The following is an 18,317-nucleotide window of genomic DNA, read 5'->3' as shown; positions in this document are numbered from 1 at the left end:
TCGAAGCATCGGCCTACCGTGATCTTGGTCCTGGGACTGGCTTCTCCGTTCCAGGACTCCTCAGGCACATTCACTTTCAAGTACGTGTTGGGGGAGTTCAGCCATCTTGTCTTTTCCCTCTGTTGCTTCTGCGCCAGGAATTTCAGCGGGGACAGTGGGACTGCATCATCTTCAAAGGAAAAGGCAGTCACAGTGGCTGGGATCTCAACGTCACTCTTGTGTCTGGGCTTTTCCCTGACTAACGGTTGCCTATAGGCATAGCCAGTTCTGTATCCCTATGGAGAATGAAAAAGAGAAAATAATTAAAAGGAAAAAAAAGTCAGAAAAAAATAAGCGAAGTAGTCATGAACTTTTTCTGCTGCTCTTTATGCATTGAACAGGCTCACTGAGCTTTTCAGGAAATCGGCTAGTGGTGTTCTCTGTAATTCATTCCTACTGTTCTTTTAACATTCAGGATACCCATTTAAACTACCCTGCAGGTAGGCAGCTGGACGGGTCGTCCCCCACTCACACTTCACCTTCCTCCTGCCTTTGTGAATACACAGCTACTGAGTGACCCTCCTGCTCAGGCTGTGACTTAGTTGAATATCCTCATGAAGTCCTCCTATCTTGCACTATGACAATCCTAGTTTACGACACTCTCCCATTTCTCTCTGTTTTTATTAGAAGGCTGTTCCAGAATTCATAGTGTAGTGAACAGACATTTCAAATAATCAGTCTTATTTCCTAATATTAGAATTATTAACAAAACCAGAGGAAATATTCTACATCTATTTACTAGGGTGGCATTTAAAACATTTTCACTAGTAGGCCACTTTTAAGAGCAAATGTTTGTGAGATGGGTTGGATAAAGTTTAAGATCAAAACATTATAAATTCTTATCAGAGCAGGATAATACTTTCAAATACACTGACATAAGAACTAAATCAAGCAGAAGAGATCTAATATACAATAGAAGCCATTCTGCCTTAATTTTCAAACTCACAAAAAAAAGCCAGAAAGAAACATTTGCTGTACAGAAGTTGATCCTACACTCAGCAGCTTACGAAGGCTGTATGGACAATGCCCCGCGTGCGTGCTCACCAGGTTGTCCAGCATCCGCATGAGTGCTTCGAACTCCTGTTCCCCAACTTTCCATTTCTGTTGCGAAGCCATATTAACTCCACCTCCTCCAGCTGCTGCCACAGCATGTGTGGAAGGCTTGAACTTCTGCAGATCCAGTAGTAGGAGATTGTCTATCCCACCTGCTCCAGCTAACGCATGCACCTACAGACATCAACGAGCATTATTTTGTTTGTGGAAATGCTTTTGGATACACTGCTTCTCTGAAAGCACTGGAGAAGCGCATTTACATACAAGCTGCAGCTGTTTCTCATGCTAGCTTTCTTCTGTGCAAAAATGTATTAAAATATACAGCAAGTGATTCTTACTGGAAGGATGATAGTATCCTGATAGTAATTGCACTCCAAAAGGAATGGGCTCAAACACTAACTCTCAAAGTACCCTAAAAAGGTCTTTTTGCATCACAATACTAAAAATTTTTCATTTTAATACAAGTTTCAAAATGAATGAGTGATTGAATTCAAAATGAATGGCAGGGTGAGGGAGGAGAGACTGCCATCTGCAACTCCCCTCCAAACGTACTCGGGAATGTGCTGGGGAACACGAAAGAGCAAAGTCACAACATTTCTGGGGATAGGCTTCTGTGGAAGGTGAGGACACTTTAGCATTTCTCTCCACAGAATACAAATAATGCCCAGATGGCCAACAGGACAGCTAAAGTTAGACAATAGGGAAAAACTGACCTGGGGACTCAACTTATTTTTAAATACGCAACCCTGTACCTATGCTCTAAAGACCTTTTGTTTATTGGGTTTTACAGTTCTTTGTGATCATAAGGAGAAGTTTCTTTCCTTGACACAACAGTCAGCTTTGATAAATGAGCTGGATATTAATCTATCTTGAGTCACACCTTTTGCAAGACTAAATACAGATGTATTCTTTCTCACCTGTGTTTCACAGGCCAGTTGCACATTGAAAATATAGTGGAATGCTTCTTCCAGTGTCTCTCCTAGTGCTACCACACCATGGTTTCTCAAGACTAATACCTAGTAAATGAAGACACTAATGTTAAATGGTAGAAACTGGCACAGAACATGAAAATTGCCTTTGGAAAGCGTGAATGAGGCTGAATACCTTGCAACTGGGTCCAAGAACTTTCTGAAGCTGAATTCTCTCTTCCTGTTCATCAAGAGATCCCTGATAATTGTAATAAGCAACATCTCCCAAAATCAGAGCCTCTTGAGATATTGGAAGGATGCCGCACTTCATAGATGAAACCTGTTTCAAGAAAATGAAGTAATGATAATTAGGAAAAAAAAAACAACTCTTAAAACACACCTTAACCACCCAAGTCTTTGCAGGTTGTACAATGTATCTTTGCCAGAAAAGAGACTCTCCATAACAAGAGAGCTGAGAAATAATACCTCTATGTTTTAACTGCTCTAACTTGCAACAGAGTGAGAGAGCTGCTGCTACACAACCTAGGGACAGGTTGATTATAGGAAAAGACAAGTTATCTCAAGTTAATTTTTGTAAATTTTATCCTCCTTTAATTTTCAACATAAGCCTCCCACTATATCTTTCTTTCCCTTGTTTATAGTTTCAAAAAACTAGCATGAAAGAACTTAGCCATTACCTTTTTTTGTCTGCAGTCAAGGAATGCTTATATATGTATATAAAAGTAAATAGATACATTTCATATTATTGTATTTCAAAGCATTTTTTTCAAGTCTCCTTACGTTTTTATCATTGCTGTACAAACCATTTTTGACATATTTTAACTATGATATTTCTGTAGTAGGGTAAACCCAAACTGAGCATAACTAATAATTAAGCCATTTAAAAATGGAGTTGCAGAGTGTAATTGATGATGTATACAGCACATTGTACGGTCTGAGATGCTATAAATAAAGCCTGAGTAAACTCTGTATTTTGTAACCTCCTCAACCTGAGGACCATCATATCCGTGCATCAGTTTATTCTTATCCATTTCACTGTAGTGCCCCAGCCCTCCTACTCTGCTGATTTCATGACCTTGCAGAATCAGCTTTAAATAAATAAATAAAGCAGTGCAGAGCTGATGTTACAAACAAAAATAAACCCCCCGTGAGTAGTGATTCAGCTACAGAAAGGCGATCTAAGTTCATAAGGTAAACCTGTTTTCTTTTACCCTTCATGCTAGATGGAGGAAGACTTACAGCTGCTGTTGCAGGGGTGTGTATGTGTATTATACACCTGACATCAGGGCGCGTGGAGTAGATGGCCACATGCGGACTGAATCCTGCTGTGTCAATACTTAGAGTTGTGCTCCCCTGGTCAACTACATCTCCTAGGATGTTTACCTTAACCTGGAAAAGTCAAGCAAAGCAACAATATTTAATAAGTCTGTGACAACCACAATTATTTGATAACTGCCCTCTTCTCACTTGGTACCCAATTTTCCCCACATACTTAGGGCTCAGATCATGAGAAAAAAAGGAGAGCAGCCATCAGTCTGCGTGTCATTAAACCACTCTACCATCCAAGACACTAATAGTATTTGACAGCATTTACTCCTCCTACTGTGGAAGAAGTAAAAGACAAGAACCCAATATACCATATCATACACTCTTCTTTGGTCTAGCTAACCTTTCATTTAAAAGAAAGTCTCAGCAATTTACATACTGGAATCACAATTGGAACAGAAAGCAGCTATGTGAAAGAAGAGATTTTGTTCAACCTATAAACATATTTAGCATGTTTATGTAAGCATCTTCCAACTACGCAAGAAAGGAGGAAAGACACTTTCAATATTTTCCCATAAATGACATACAAATACAAACCGCTACTGATGTCTCACTTAGAAAAAGTCATTCTCATTTCTAGCAGTTTAAAATTAATTTTATTAACATTTCCTGATTTTGAATATGAAGAAACTTTCAGCCTCTGAGAAACTTCCAGTAAGAAAATTAAATGCATAGGGAATTTTCAAAATTGTAGGAACATTAGAATACTAGCACATCGGGTCATATTCTCGCATTTTTATTTTGGTTCTGTGTTTGCTGGTGCAATGCTATCAGTCTTGATCTGCTGCCCCCTTCCAACTGGAGGTAGTTTCTTTACAGATATGTACTGACATGAAGAACATATGGCAGGTTCTGCAGCAAAAGATGTGTGATTTAGCAGCTACCAGTTCCTAAATGCCAACCTGTAGCTTTACCCAGCTCCTTTGTTGGGCCCAGGGAAGATTATTCAATTTATTTTTCCACTTATAAACATAAGAGCTGATTCTACTAACACTACTCCTACAGAGTGATTTCCCCTGCATTATAATATTGCTGGGTTATAAAAGGTTGCCGCTACACTGAGGCTATTTGGCTAGCTTCAGGAGACAGGAGAACAAAACTTTGCTACTCTGCATTGAAGCTGGAGACAAAGCAACACAAAGCAAAGCTAAACCCAGAATGAAATGCTAAGTATTAAGGATGCTGCTATCTAAATAGTTAATCAGCTTTGCATCTGGTGGGTAAACAATAAAACAAACAAACAAACCCAACAAACAGCATTACTATAGTTTAGGCCCGTTTTAGCAGCCACAAAAGTATTTTAGAAAACAGGTTGAGCCTTGGTGGTTATTACTGCAGGTGAATTACATACCAAATTGGAAGCTGAAGCTTCAGAAAAGGACAGACCTCTTGGAATGATTAGAATATGGTCATGTTCTTTGCTTACTCTGACCTGCAACAGAGGAAAAAAACAAATGGATTATTGACATATTTCTTAATTTATATTATCAGGGGGGAAATTAATTTGGCTGAAAAGCTGAGATCCCAAATAAAAACTCTTATTCTCTAAAATACTTACTGTGATATAGGCATTTGGCAAATGTGCCCACCCAAACAAGTCAGCCAATCTGTATAAACTGGCTAACTTGCAACGAGTAAGTTTTTCTCCCTTAACAAACAAGGAGGTATCTATTCCAGGTAGATCATTGATAGGGGTAACCATTCCATGGCCTGAAAAACAAACAGATGAAGATGGTGGCACGTCAGACAATTAAATACCTTCTAGCTATGTCGTGACCTTTCAGAAGCAGTATATTTAAATTGTCAATATAGCAGTAACAGTAATTATTAGACTGGACCTGTACTCCTGGGATTTCTAAGGTTTCTTTCTGAAACCTCTGTTACTTTAGGAGAGTAGGAACCACACCCTTCATCTCTCTTTCAAACACAAGGGAGAGGCAATATATAGGTTTCCTTTCAAGTAAGTACCACTCAGATTTTGAGCTCTCTCCTGATTCAGGATGCTATGTAGGACCTGAACTGCACTTTAAGACATCTGCCACTAATGAACTATTTTTACATTTTGAAAAATACATGAGAAAATGTTCCTGCTGGAACACTAACGTAACTAATCTGAAGAGATGTCTCAGTCTGAGCCCTTTAAAGTTAGTCCTAATGAAGGAATTAGGATTAGTGCAAGAGTTCTCAAACTGCTAGACAGAAGAGATCACGTCTTAACAGAGAAGGAATAAAAATCAATTTATTTCTTTGACTTGTGATTGCACAAACATCTCGTGAAGGACTACATCTCCCCTTTGCGAGAGCATGATACCCCTCTGAGAACTACTGCCTTTGCTTACAGGGGAAGTTACTACCCTACTAGAGTTACTAGTTACTACTAGAGGGAAAAGGGTTTGGTTTGCAACAGAAAGAGTGTGCACTTTGAGATTAGTCATCCTGTCCAAGTCCCTGGGCAAATGTTGCAGAGACAACAGTTGGACCTGCAGGACCAGCTAGAGACGTGGAGATAAGGCTATCTGAGCTCTCTGCTGTTCTTTTCCATTTGTTTTGTTGTAGGAACACCAAAGAGACATTTTAGGACCAGTTCTCAAAAGATGTTGAATGCTGACAGCTGCTACTGTACTTCAGGCTTATAAGCTCCCATATCATATCATCCACCCACAGAGCTTAAATTGACTTTAACACTTCAGTGTTGCAGGACTTGGAAAGACTGGAAGGTCCCAGTGACATCTTTGTAACTATAGTGCATACTAGAAGCTGTTTTTAACTCTGGGAGGTGTCTGGGTAACAATCCAGTCCTGCAGGCTATTCCTCCTTTTTACAACTTATGTGCAAGAGTAGAAAAACAAACAACTTCACATCTCTGTTTATGCTCATGTTAAATTGCTAATAATAGCAAGGCACAGAATTTTGTTCTTTCTCAATGTAACTCCTCTTAGCAAATTCTAAAATAACCAAGTGTGAAGATTCAAAACATTTTGGATATCATACAAATTAAAGCATTTGAGAGAAAGAAGGCCCAAAAGGAAAGTTAAGACCACCATCTGTACTACTTCACAGCTTAAGCAAGCTCTGACGGAACTTTTTTTTCAGATAAAGAAGAGATACCAGCAGTGCTAGCCACTGGTGATGATAAAAGTGAAGAGAAAAAGGGGCCATTGTAGGCATAGCTCACTTACTGAGTGAAGATGAGGAAAAGCCTGCAAAAGAGCTTGCTGTAATGTAATCAGCAATCTGCTGTAACGCAAGCAGTCCGGTTGGGTTATTGCCCTTCTTCATCTGTTCTTGAATAAGGCATTCCAGATCTTCTCTAAAAGCCTGTGGAAACATTTGACAATCATCAAGGAAACCTGGATTTGATAGAAGAAAGATTATTATAGGTGGGGCTGGTAGATTTGCCTGTTATTAATGTTACATGACACTTCCCCCTAGACGTTGTTTTTAGCTGCTTGTAACTTCACCGAACTTCCACCATCTGATCTAAGCTTTGTATGTGAAGTATTGGCAATCTGGGGGGCTGAGGGGGAAGGCGTTTGGTCACAGAGGGTTAACTATTTCCTAGAAGAACACAAGGTAAAATACATTTTTGTAAAGGCTAACAACTGTGTGTGTATCAACAATTAAAGCACACTCCATGTTTTGGAAGAGATACTTGAAATCTGACCAGGATACATCGCTTGTAGTGCTGGATATTTTTTCTTTTAAATTCAGTAATCCTTCTGAAAATCCATCCAAATTTGATAAAGTTATAAACAAATGGAAAACTGGAGTTCATCCACGCTCAAGTAGTATCGCAGACACGCAAAAACTAGAAGGAATGTCAGGAGGTCACCTGCTTTATTTCTTTCCTTCTCCTCAAGGGAAAAGCCCTTCCCCTCTTTTCCCAGTATAAAGTATCCAGAACCCCAACAAGATAAACTCATGCAGAATACATTACGAAGCAGTTTTCACAGTATCAGATTTAATATACTTAACGCTGTGGACAAAGCCTGTTCCTTCCAGAAGGCAGACGAACCACTATTCCTAACAAACGTCTGTTTTAGGACTACTTCAGCCTTGACATTTCTAGACAAAATAAATTCAGCTCTTTCAAACTTTCCTTATAGGTTATATTTTCTAACCCTCTCATTATTTTCTGGCAGCATCCTCGAGCTTTTGTCTGAACACGCAGCACGCAGGGCTGCACACACCACCAGCTAGGTGTATGGCAAATGCTCTTGCTGGTTCATTCCAGAAAGACATTTGGTGTCTGTACAACGCAGCTGACTCCTATTATAACTCCAGGCTATTCCCTTTCTGTAATTGCTCCTTTCAGTTTGCCTGCCTTAGTAGAGTGCTTAGTCTCAATTAAAAAGGAAAATAGTTCTGTAAGGCAAACGCAATTCCTTCGCTGAATTTTAATTCATTCCTCCAAAACACCCAACTTGGTTGGGAAAAATCCACCAGTTTCGTAACACGCTCTTGTATACTCAGAGCTGCTGATGAACAGAGTGCTGCTGCCAGACCCCCCGAAACATCTGCAGGACTCTGCTTGATACAGCCTCTCAGTTGGGCAGCTGGGCATCCACAACTACATTTGATTTTCAAGCACAGCCACCTGTGCTCTTTTTCTCAAAGTAATTTTGTCAGGATCACATGTACCTGAGACTTACCAGACCTCCACAAAAAAAGCCTCTAAAAATCCGTGTGGACTGACTACGCAGTGATCTGCTGCACAGGTCTCTCGGAGCAGACCAGATGCATGAGGCGTGCCCACAAAACAGCTCACCAGCTCCCTGCTAGCCTGCAGATACACGGGCAAAGTCAGATTTTTCTCCCTCGGCACTGGGAAAACCACCTGGTGTTCCTCACTCCCATCCTCCGTCTATCCATAGGCAACTCCCCTCCACCCAATTCAGCTCCACAGACGGCCATCGTCATCCATATTCAAACAACAAGGTGGGTGCCACTCTTATTAACAAAACAGCAAGCACTTTCCCTGGCCCTAACATGGCTGCAAAGCCCACAATGCCAGAGGCCAGGCACTCAGTGATGTTTCTCTGCCCGCCTTGCACACAACCTGTCATTCTACCACAGCTGTCTTGTCCCTTTGCCTCTCTTAGGGCATGGTGGCAAGTCCTCACGAGAAAAGAAATTCATTATTTTTTCCTCATCACGGCTCGGCGCACGGCCCTGTGCCTTTTCAGCATGCTGTTCATACCCTGTTGCGATAACAATTATTACTTATCTGAGTAGATTTTCTCTGGGGCAGATAAGTACTGTAAATCCAAATGCTTCTGAAGCACTGACTTCCTAATCCCCCAAACACGCCTTTAAGGTAAAGCAGGGCGCTATCACCGCTTTCACAGAACAGCAAAGAGGCGGAGGTCAGACGGTTCCACTAATTCGGGACATTCATTTTGAGACGCCCAGGGACCGACCCGCACAGCATGTGGCAGCAAGTGGCTTTTTACATACTCGAAGCCCAATTTTCTCTGAAAATCCGAGTGCAGCTCTGAGTGTTTAACACAGGCTGCTGTATCTCAGGGGAACAGGTTGGAAACGCAAACTCCAAACCTGAAAGGCCAGGAAGCAGGCGAGTCAGCATCGCTTGTGACAACCTGGATGAGATGCTGAGGCAGGTCGGGACCAGGCCCTGAGCACTTCTGTCACGGCAACCAGAGGCTTTGGATGAAATTCAGACATGTATGATCTATGCAACTTTGTATAAGACATAGGGATTTTTCATATAGCCAGAAAAAAACGATTTTGGTGATCAAATAGCTCACAACTGCATAGAGAAAGGAGCTGAGGACTGACCTTTATGCTCTACCAACCTTCTTGAAAGCACAAGAAGTGTAAAATAACAGAGGTACTTAGCCCTTTGCACATCGTATTCCTGGAGTTACAGATAGCTTTACAACAACAAAAAAAACACTCACAAAGTAAACCAACAAGAGATTTTGTGGCAGTTTACCTCATGTAACACAACACAACCGCTGCTCCGCCATAACAGACTTCCCAGAACCAGCCATCCCAGCGCCAGCGCTCTTTTCTCCTAATGGTTCATAATGTGGCTACAGTTTTATGGCATTTTCTCCTCCTGTTACTGTGATCTATTAAGATAGCAGAGACAGTGACTGGCCCATACATTTCATCAACAAGTAATACTAACCCTTATTTTCAGGCTCTGCCATTCCAAGACATGCAATTACTCCTCAAATGTTCCTGAAAGGGGCCCCTGCACAAAAGCTCTGCCACTTCACACTAGGGAAAGCTGAAATACTCTTCTACTCTTGTTTATAATCTGTACATAAGGAAATTGCACATTTGTAGTCTCATGGGGGCCATGTAGAAGACAGAATTCATGAAATTTATGTCAGTATTTGCTCGGGAGGAGATGGAGAAAAACAGTTATCTGTGTTATATTAAATCACTCTCAATTCAACAAGGACTATAGAAAGGATCTGCAAAAACATTCACAGTAAATTCCTATTAGTCATACCCAGACTTTTTTTTTCCCCAACTTGTATGAGAAACGTTACTGCTATTGCAGAAAAAAAGATAGAGTAATGTATTTTGGACAGCTTTTGATGGAACAATTTTATTTTATATTGCATTTTTATTCTTTTGCTTTCTGATCATGCTATTTTCATTCTTCTGCTCTCAGTTTTGTTCTCCCGTGCTAACAGGAGTATATTTTACATGCTAACACAAATAAGGATTTATAGTTTAATCAAGTTGCTCATAACACAACAAACTTTCCTTAGAAATAATTTCAGAAATACCAGACAACAGGTAAAACCCAGGGCAAGTAGCAAACACGGAGGTTTGGGATGAACAAAGCAGGTGTGGGTATGTTGAAAAGAATACAATAAAATTAGGTATGCCATTTATCTACGTGCCAGTGCACAGCGACGTTATCTAGTAGACAGCAGCCTTCAGTGTCACGGTCATGACTCACACACATTCCTCCACGCATATTTAGGCATGTTTCCCCACCTTCCAGTCACTCCTACAGACCCGTAGTACTCCCCTCTGCTGTGTTTAGGCTTCTTCCCACTTTCACGTGCTCCACTGCATGCCCGTAGGTGATCACCCACCGTGCTGACACAGCCGCCTTCTGCTCCTGACAGGCTCACAGGAGGGGCATCACCATCTTCTGGAGAACAATTTACCTCAGCTATTCCCCATTAAAAGAATGACATTTACTGGCACTTCCACTTGCTGTAAATCAGGGCTCTGATTTTGGGATCCAACTCATTCAGTACCAATAATCTGCTTCTGAAAACCCAGCTGTGGCCCCAGGGGCTTGGTTTGCTGTAATTCACAGGGCGGTAACGCGGGCGCTGCGCTGCCCACAAGTGGCATGCGACAGGGGGTGTCTTCCGAAAGGAGACAAAACACTGCTCCGGCACAAAGCAGCAATTTTTCAAGTGGAAAGGTCGCTAGTAATTTCAGATGTAGTACTTGACAAGAAAATGCTGACCCAGGAAAAAACGTACTGCCAGATGAATGACAAATTTATGTTATTCAACTGCATGCTCAGCACCACTCCATAAGGAGAAAGTTTCAGCTGTGGGATTCAGATCTTTTCTGCACTGGAGCACCACCCCGAGCATCCCGATGACAGCTTACACAGAAAACGGCCCCCAGTATCAAAGCTGGGCCCAGGACAGCTGCTGGAAAGGAGGCAAAGCCACCCTTCAGACAAGGTGCACAACCAGCAGGAGGGTGATTAGAGCTGTTAATCACCTGGCACGGGACAGCCTCCCCATCCGACCAGGGCAAGCCACCGGCTGCAAGCCCAACTTCCACACATACCAGCTGAGGTTGTTCTCGAAGCCATGGTAGGTGGACAACAGGAGGGCACCCCTGCTTGGCGCCGTACCTACACCGAGAACCAAAGCCCCTCCGTGCAGTCCAGACAGACAGACAGCCAGCCTGCCCTGTGCTGTCGGTGCTCTGCTGGCATCTCACCCGTCTCCCCGGGGCCACCCCACCACCATGCACTGGGGCACACATTTCCCCATCACTCACAGGTAGAACGACACTTGACTTGCGAACCGGGGCTCCCCAGAGGGTGTCCCTTGGTCAGCTGGATTTGGTACTGCACCAGTTGCCCTGTTTCTAAAGCTCCAGCCAGCTCCTTTGCAGCAGCTTCGTTAGGCAGCCTCACACAGCCCTGCAGCCTGCAGGCCTGATGCAGATTTTCTTGACAAAGTCATTCATTGCACGGTTAGCTCAACCTATTTCTAACACCATTAAATTAATTCTCCAGAAATATATGCAATTGTCTTCCAAATGCACATCACAAACTCAAGCAGCTTAGATGCAAAAGTCTTTTAGCCTACACCTGCAAGGGCTCTCTGAAACTCAGCAGCGAAGTTGCAAGCTTTGGTTCTGACTCATTTACCTCCATTTAGCTCAGGTATGAACTGACAGTGTAAATTGGGGCTTTTAAGAATCAAAGCAACTATTTGACAGCTGGTATTTTTCAGTCAACAGAAGCAGACAACTAGAAAAACTAGCTTGCTAGAATAACCTATAACACTACTGTTCTCTGCTAGATATTTTTTACTAGAAAAGTTCTGTGTTAATCTCTTCCATCTTGGCAGACAGCTCTCTGAGGATGTCATGAAGCATGCAGGCTCAGAAGTATTTAGGCTTATAGTATAAGTAGTATCTTTCTATGTCATTTCTTGTTTGTTTACCATTGATTTAAGAATGTATACGATGAGACTTATCGGCTCAACAGAAGTAGAAACAAAATGAAGAGAAAAAGAATTCCCCTGTGGACAGAGAAATGGCTGGCATGCAGTTTCATCTGCAAATACCCCACATCACAGCAAACTTCTAAGAGGAAAAAGTACGTGTCCCTGTCAGGGCTAAGAAGAGCAAGGTCCCAACTGTTTGGTACCTCAGCCTACATGAAAGGAGCTAGAAAAGATTTGTGAGATCCCTACACTAAGTAACAGCACTATTAGCCTAAAAGCTGCAGAAAGATTCAAGAAATTCCTTTACCCTCTTTTGCCCATTTCTGATCAAAGCATTTATATATATATATATATATATATATATTTTTTTTTTTTTAACAGGGTATAATTCAACTTATCTATGCATAAACGCACCCACAATCTCCAAGCCAAATCACTACGATTAACAAAAAGTTTTAAAACTTTACTGGTATTTTTTGTTCCGGAGAGCACGGAGACCCTACCTATCTCTGGTGCTCGATCGCGGCAGCCTGGGGAGGAAGAGCTTCACCGAGAGCAGCTGGCGAAAGCAGCTCTGCACCAGGCTGCCTCCAGCCCGCCGCGCAGATACAAACAACCCGTGCCCGAGTGGGGAAGGGTGGAGCCGGCCGCAAAAAACCGCCACTGAGTTAAGGCTTGCAAGGAGGAGATAAGAGCAACAAGTGTTTGTTAGCTCTATGAGTTAAAAAAAATAGTAAGAGAGGCTTTGGTGTTGATGCAGAAAGAAACAAGCTTATTAATAAGTCTGGGGAACAGTATACAGCTGCTACGATCTCTGCACTTGCAATGAGGTGTGTGGGTATCTGGACTGGCCTGAGCGACCCGAAGGACAAGAAGAGTCCTGCAGCCGGCTCGGTGTGGGCTGGTTATTCCTGCTCCATCCAGGCCAGGGCTGTGCTCCCAAAGAAACGCCTGCAGGAGGGACACAGGGGTGTCCAGGGACCAGAGCACAGCGTGGGGCACCTCCCGCAGCCAGCAGCCACTGCTCTCTACGAGTTCCCAGGCGCTGCTAGGAACTTGTGCTAAAGAACAGGATTATTTTTATAAACGGAGATATTTTTATAATATGGAGACATTTTCTGTCTCCAAGAAAAAAATGTAAAAAAAAAAAAAAAAAGACTTAAAAGGGAGCACAGCTAAGACCTGTGTAGGTCCTTTTAGTTGTCACTCATTACCTGTGCTGCAGCCCCTCTTCCTGCTCACTCACCAGACTGACTTGATGCCTTCAGTGGGCAGAATTCACAAAACCAGTGAATGGGAGAAAACCGGTGGGTTTCATTACAGTGCTTCTTATTTTACATCTCCCTATTGCTTTCCTGTAGAATTAAGGCAGATCAAATAACATTTACAATTAGTAACTTCAAATACATATAGAGCCATAGAAAAACCATCAGGCAGAAGGCAGGCAGACCTGGCTGCTGAATGACTTGAATAACCTAAAGGACATGGTGCTGCAGTTACAGCAGGATCTGCACCACGGCGCCGCCCCCCCCCGCCCCGCTCCCCCCCAAAGACAACAAAAACCCAAACCCAAGCAGCTCAACAACAGGAAGATTAGAAATAAAAATATATGTATATTTATTCAATCTGGAAAACACTGGCACTTTTATCTAACGAAAGCCTGAGTTCAAACTAAATGGAAAGTAGCAACATGGGAGTAAGAGAGGAGTCAAAGGTAACTTTCTTTTCTAACGTAACAGAGTAAAACAGCACAGATTAAAAAAAAATAGAAATGTTTCAATGAGAGGAGAGTAAGAGAAACGTCCACATCTCCCCAGCAGAAAGCCACGAAGACGTCAGAGACGCCCGAAGCCAGACGAGGGAGCTGCAGAACGAGAGGCTGGTCCAGGCAGAGGCGCCAAGGCACAGAGGAGATGGGCAGCCCTTCGCTGCCAGCAGCGGGCCATGCTCCTGAAGGACCCACAGGGCTTCTGAACTTATGGGGAAAGAGCAGTGTAAGCTGAAAGGCACGAGCAAGTGAATGGACTTTGGTATTTTAAAAAAATAAACTGCCTCAAAAGGGAGCGGTGTTGTGAAAACACTGGATGTTCATCCGATACAGAGCAAAGCAAGCCAGCCAAATGGAAAACCTGGGGAAAAAGTAAATATACAAAACTATCCCTCATTTCTGTCCTGATGGTTTGGAAAAAAAAAACCAACATAGCCAGAAAAAAATCGAGTGTGGGTTTGTTTGCTTGTTTACGAGGAGCAAGATCTGCCCGTACCCTGCACGCTAAGGCAGCCGCCAAGCGGCACCGGGTCGGGCAGGACCGGCCGGGGCAGGCACGCGTAGGGGCAGGAAGGACAGACAAGGGACAGAAGGACGTTTAACCTAAGCATAAGGAAAACGATTTTGTGACACACACAGGCACAACTGAATTACTGCTGTTATGCAACAGCGGCACTGAACCAGCATCGCCCTGCGGGGCCGCAGGGGCCTGATATGCCCTCCCAGCCAGCACAGAAAGAAAGCAAAGCACGATGAGATCCTGCGAGCAAGCTGCTTCTCAGCCTCAAACCAAATGTGTTTCATGGGCAAAGACGGCCAGGGCACGCTCAATGCACCTTGATGAGAAACATTCCTGGGTAAGCTCAAAACGTAAACCAGGCATTTAAATGCCAATAGCCAGGCATTTGTGTGTTTCAACCATTCAGCTCATTGCCTCGTACATAAATTTGACGACTTTTTGCTTGCATAGTAGAATTATGAAATATATCTAATTCTATTTTGTGTATATGCCAAGTAAATTTATGCACCCTCTCTCCCATTTCCACCCTGACCCTACTCAGCAGGCAGGCAGCTGCTGTGCCCCACAGGCCCCCAGAACGCAATAACAAAGTGACCACTCTGCCTCCATACAGGATAGCTGGGCAATCGTGGCTTTTCATGGCCTTTTTTTTTTTTTTTTTTTTTTTTTTAAAAAAAAAAAAAAAGTGGTTTTGAAGCTTTCAGTTGCCATGGTGAGGGCACCAGTGAAATGCCAGAAGGAAAGGAAGGCCAGGAGCACTTGCATACCACAGCTTAAATTAGGGTTTTGATGATATAGCAGATAGATGTTTACTCATTGAAAGAGCTAGTTATTCTGTGTAACAAGCAGAATACGATTATTTAGCATGTAAAATGACAAAACGGGTTTTATTTTTAGAGTTAACTGTGAAGTTTAAAAAAAAAAGCTTTTCCTATTTTGGATATATTACAGGTAAAGTATCTTAGAACCAATGTAAAGCAATGAAATTAGTCTACTGCAGAAATGTATCCTTTCCTTTAAAAATAAGCCCAGTACCCAAACCTTCTGAACTTGCAGACATTACTGACATAAACCTAAATGCTTTTCTGTTAAAACCACGGCCAGTTGTACTTCCAGATGCTATCAGGCTGGACATGGCTAACCTGGCTGAACGTACGTACTTTCCACCAGACACACACAGAACAACACATGCGGGTCCCATCAGATTGTGCAGGCCTTCAGACGCACATGGGTTACACGTAGCATCCAGCAAACGCCTGAGAAATCACTGATAATGTCAGGAGGTTCTTTGTGGGCAGCGTTGCAAAACTCCTATGATTTGTTTAAGAGTTATTACAAACAGGCTCCAAGACATTAGCAAACATCAGAGGTAATGAGAATAGCTTTTCAGTAGCCTTTAAATTATTTAATTTAGGAAAGGGAAATTGCACATCAGAGAGGAGCAGTCAGACTGCACATCAATATGTGCATCAAATGGCACATCAGAGAGATGCAGCAGTTTGATGTCTGAGGGTGTCTGGTCAGGGCTGTAGCCATTACAATAACACACACTGCTCAAAATATACACTGGTTCCTGAAATATATTCTCTAATTTATTTTCGTGCTAAGGGATGTAGATTTTCCTACCGGGAACAAAGAAAAAGGCTTGTTAATTCAATATATGAGTACCAAAGCTTCCTCCATTGTGGCAGCGCTTAACCCTTTAGCTTTATACTGTAATTCTTTGTTTGGAGAAAGTACGTCTTCACTCAAGCTCACCTCGAGTCCATACATGCTCATGTATTTTTAGAAAAGAAAGGCATTATCCTTGCTATGTACTGATACTTGCCAGGAGATGAGTCAATGACTATTTCTCCGATCTGAATGCATACATCAACATGTAAGACCGGGTGAAGATTTACCAGTGAGCAGACTCTTTTTGAAACTGTGTCTGATAAACTCTCTTCCTCCTCTTCCAAAACACCTTCAAACCAATTCCTACTCATCAACTGGAATAAATCAGAGGAGCAACGAAGGTTTATGCAAACTTCTAATACTCTGTAATTCTGTAGCTGTACAACAAAAGCATTATGCTCAATGCAATTCTGGACCTGTGTTAGGCAGACCAGTAAGAAGACAAATGCTTTCTGGTACTTTTGTGAAAAATGCTGTATTTATGAGGAAACAAGATGATAATTTTCAGTCCTGACTCTCAAGAACATTGTGTCACATTGCAGCCAGACTCTGGAAGAAATAATGCAGTTTCTATCTCCAAATCAGTTATGAAATTCACTTGATGGATGTTCAGTCACAGATGTTGTATTACAAATGCTTTTATTTCCTCACAAGAGAAACCCTAACAGCATTCCTTTAAGCTTTCTATTTCGAGAAGAGACGACAGAAGGAGACAGGAGGAGAAGGAAGCTGGTAGCTCAGGCACCTTCTCTCCGGGCCTGCTCGCACACTCGGCTCCATGTCCCCATCTTCTCCCTGCCAGATGCCAACAGCCGCCCAGCCAGCAGGCCCCTGGCTTATTTGGACAACTGTTCCCTTGCAAAACAAAAACTTGCAACTTATTGGCAGCTCCAAACAGTCACTTCCCAAAAGCGCTGGGCTCAGCTTCTCCTGCAGCAGGACACCAACAACCGCCTGGCAGCTCTTCGTCCTCCAGCTGTCTGCTAAAGCAGTTACCTAGAGTCAGAGGTAGCACCTCCTCATCCCTTCCTAAAACCTGCATGCTGAGACTTCACTTCTTAAAAAAAAACCAAAAAAACAGAGACTGCAGCAGAGACATTTATTACACTTGGCAGATGCAGCAAATGGTCCCCCCAAATGCTAAGCAAATAGTTACGCCCAGCAGATTCAAAGCTTCCGTCGGAAGAACCCAGGAATACCACACACGCAAGCCCAAACAAGACCTCTGTAACTTATTTTTACCCTGCCCCTTCTCAACAGGCCGAGGATCTATCTAGTCTTTGCTGTGAGTCCTGGCTACTTATAATGGGAGTATTTTAACAGGAAAGAGCAGGCTGATCACATTTTACAATTGAGCGTTTAACATAATTTTATCATGATTAAAGCATTATGCAATACCTCCTTGGAGTATTTTCTTTATAATAAAGAGGCTGGCTGCAGAACTAAACTTGCACAAATGGACTCAAAAGCAATAAATTCCTTAGTCAACAGGTTCACATTATACCCAGAGCAACGCACAGATCCAAGAGGCACTCCACGACAACACTTTAGCAAACAATCCTGTTATTCATGGATGACTATAATAGGGTGATTACTAACAGCTGTTTGCAATCTCATTACATATGGAAAAGCTTCAGGAAAATGACACAAGAAACACCCCAACTTACAGAGGAACTGAACAGGGAAGGATCCGTGAAGCAGCTTAACCCCTCCGCGCCCCGCTGTCTGCATCACTCACCTTACACCCCCCACCCTCGCACAGCCCTTACTCCCCGTGGCTTCAAAACACCAGTATTACTTTCTAATGCATTCATCAGCTTAAATCCACACGATACATAAATTACAATATGAATTAAAACTAATCTGAGGGCGGTTCAATAGATTTGAGTGTTACGTGCAGTCTACACAAGTACTGAACTTAGACAACCACTAGATGTGTGCTAATATGGCCACGTATGGGTACGATCGTCCCAAAGTACACGAGAAGAATGCACAGTCTAGCATTTAAATGACTGTAGCCTGCATTAAAAACGTTAATTAAAGCATTCCTGATGCAAATGATAGGTTCACACTCCAAACCAGGAAGCAGAACTCCTAGCAATGCCGTAATTTGTTCCTATTTCACCGGTGACTCCTTTACTCTCTTCCCCGAGCCTAAGTTTTTAATTAAGTACCCTGCAGCCAACCAGATCTTTTTGTAATGCTGTAATGAAGCATAAAACCATAAAAGCATCAGGAGGAAAAAAAAAAAACAACAGAAACCCACTCACAATAAAGACTGTTTGTTCACAGACAAAAAGCAATGCAAACAA

At 42.5% G+C, this 18,317-nt stretch overlaps 1 protein-coding gene across 7 annotated transcripts in view; it reads right to left on the bottom strand.

Moving 5' to 3' along the window:
* ADD3 (adducin 3) overlaps positions 1-18,317 on the bottom strand; it is a 99,655-nt gene that overhangs the window by 7,754 nt on the left and 73,584 nt on the right. For 6 of the 7 annotated variants that reach the window (XM_080597292.1, XM_080597295.1, XM_080597291.1 and 3 more), the window contains 8 exons: positions 6,527-6,665; positions 4,906-5,057; positions 4,699-4,779; positions 3,261-3,410; positions 2,197-2,340; positions 2,010-2,108; positions 1,084-1,266; positions 18-275 (listed from right to left, as the gene is read on the bottom strand). In XM_080597292.1, the coding sequence (XP_080453418.1) occupies positions 18-275; positions 1,084-1,266; positions 2,010-2,108; positions 2,197-2,340; positions 3,261-3,410; positions 4,699-4,779; positions 4,906-5,057; positions 6,527-6,665 (1,206 nt within the window). Of the gene's footprint in view, positions 1-17; positions 276-1,083; positions 1,267-2,009; positions 2,109-2,196; positions 2,341-3,260; positions 3,411-4,698; positions 4,780-4,905; positions 5,058-6,526; positions 6,666-12,546; positions 12,677-18,317 lie in introns of those variants that run through there. The other variant, XM_080597296.1, reaches the window with a different exon arrangement.

The sequence above is a fragment of the Anser brachyrhynchus genome (assembly GCF_964034855.1).
Source record: "Anser brachyrhynchus genome assembly, chromosome: 6".
Classification (NCBI taxonomy): domain Eukaryota; kingdom Metazoa; phylum Chordata; class Aves; order Anseriformes; family Anatidae; genus Anser; species Anser brachyrhynchus.
This window is presented reverse-complemented; position numbering and strand designations above follow the sequence as displayed.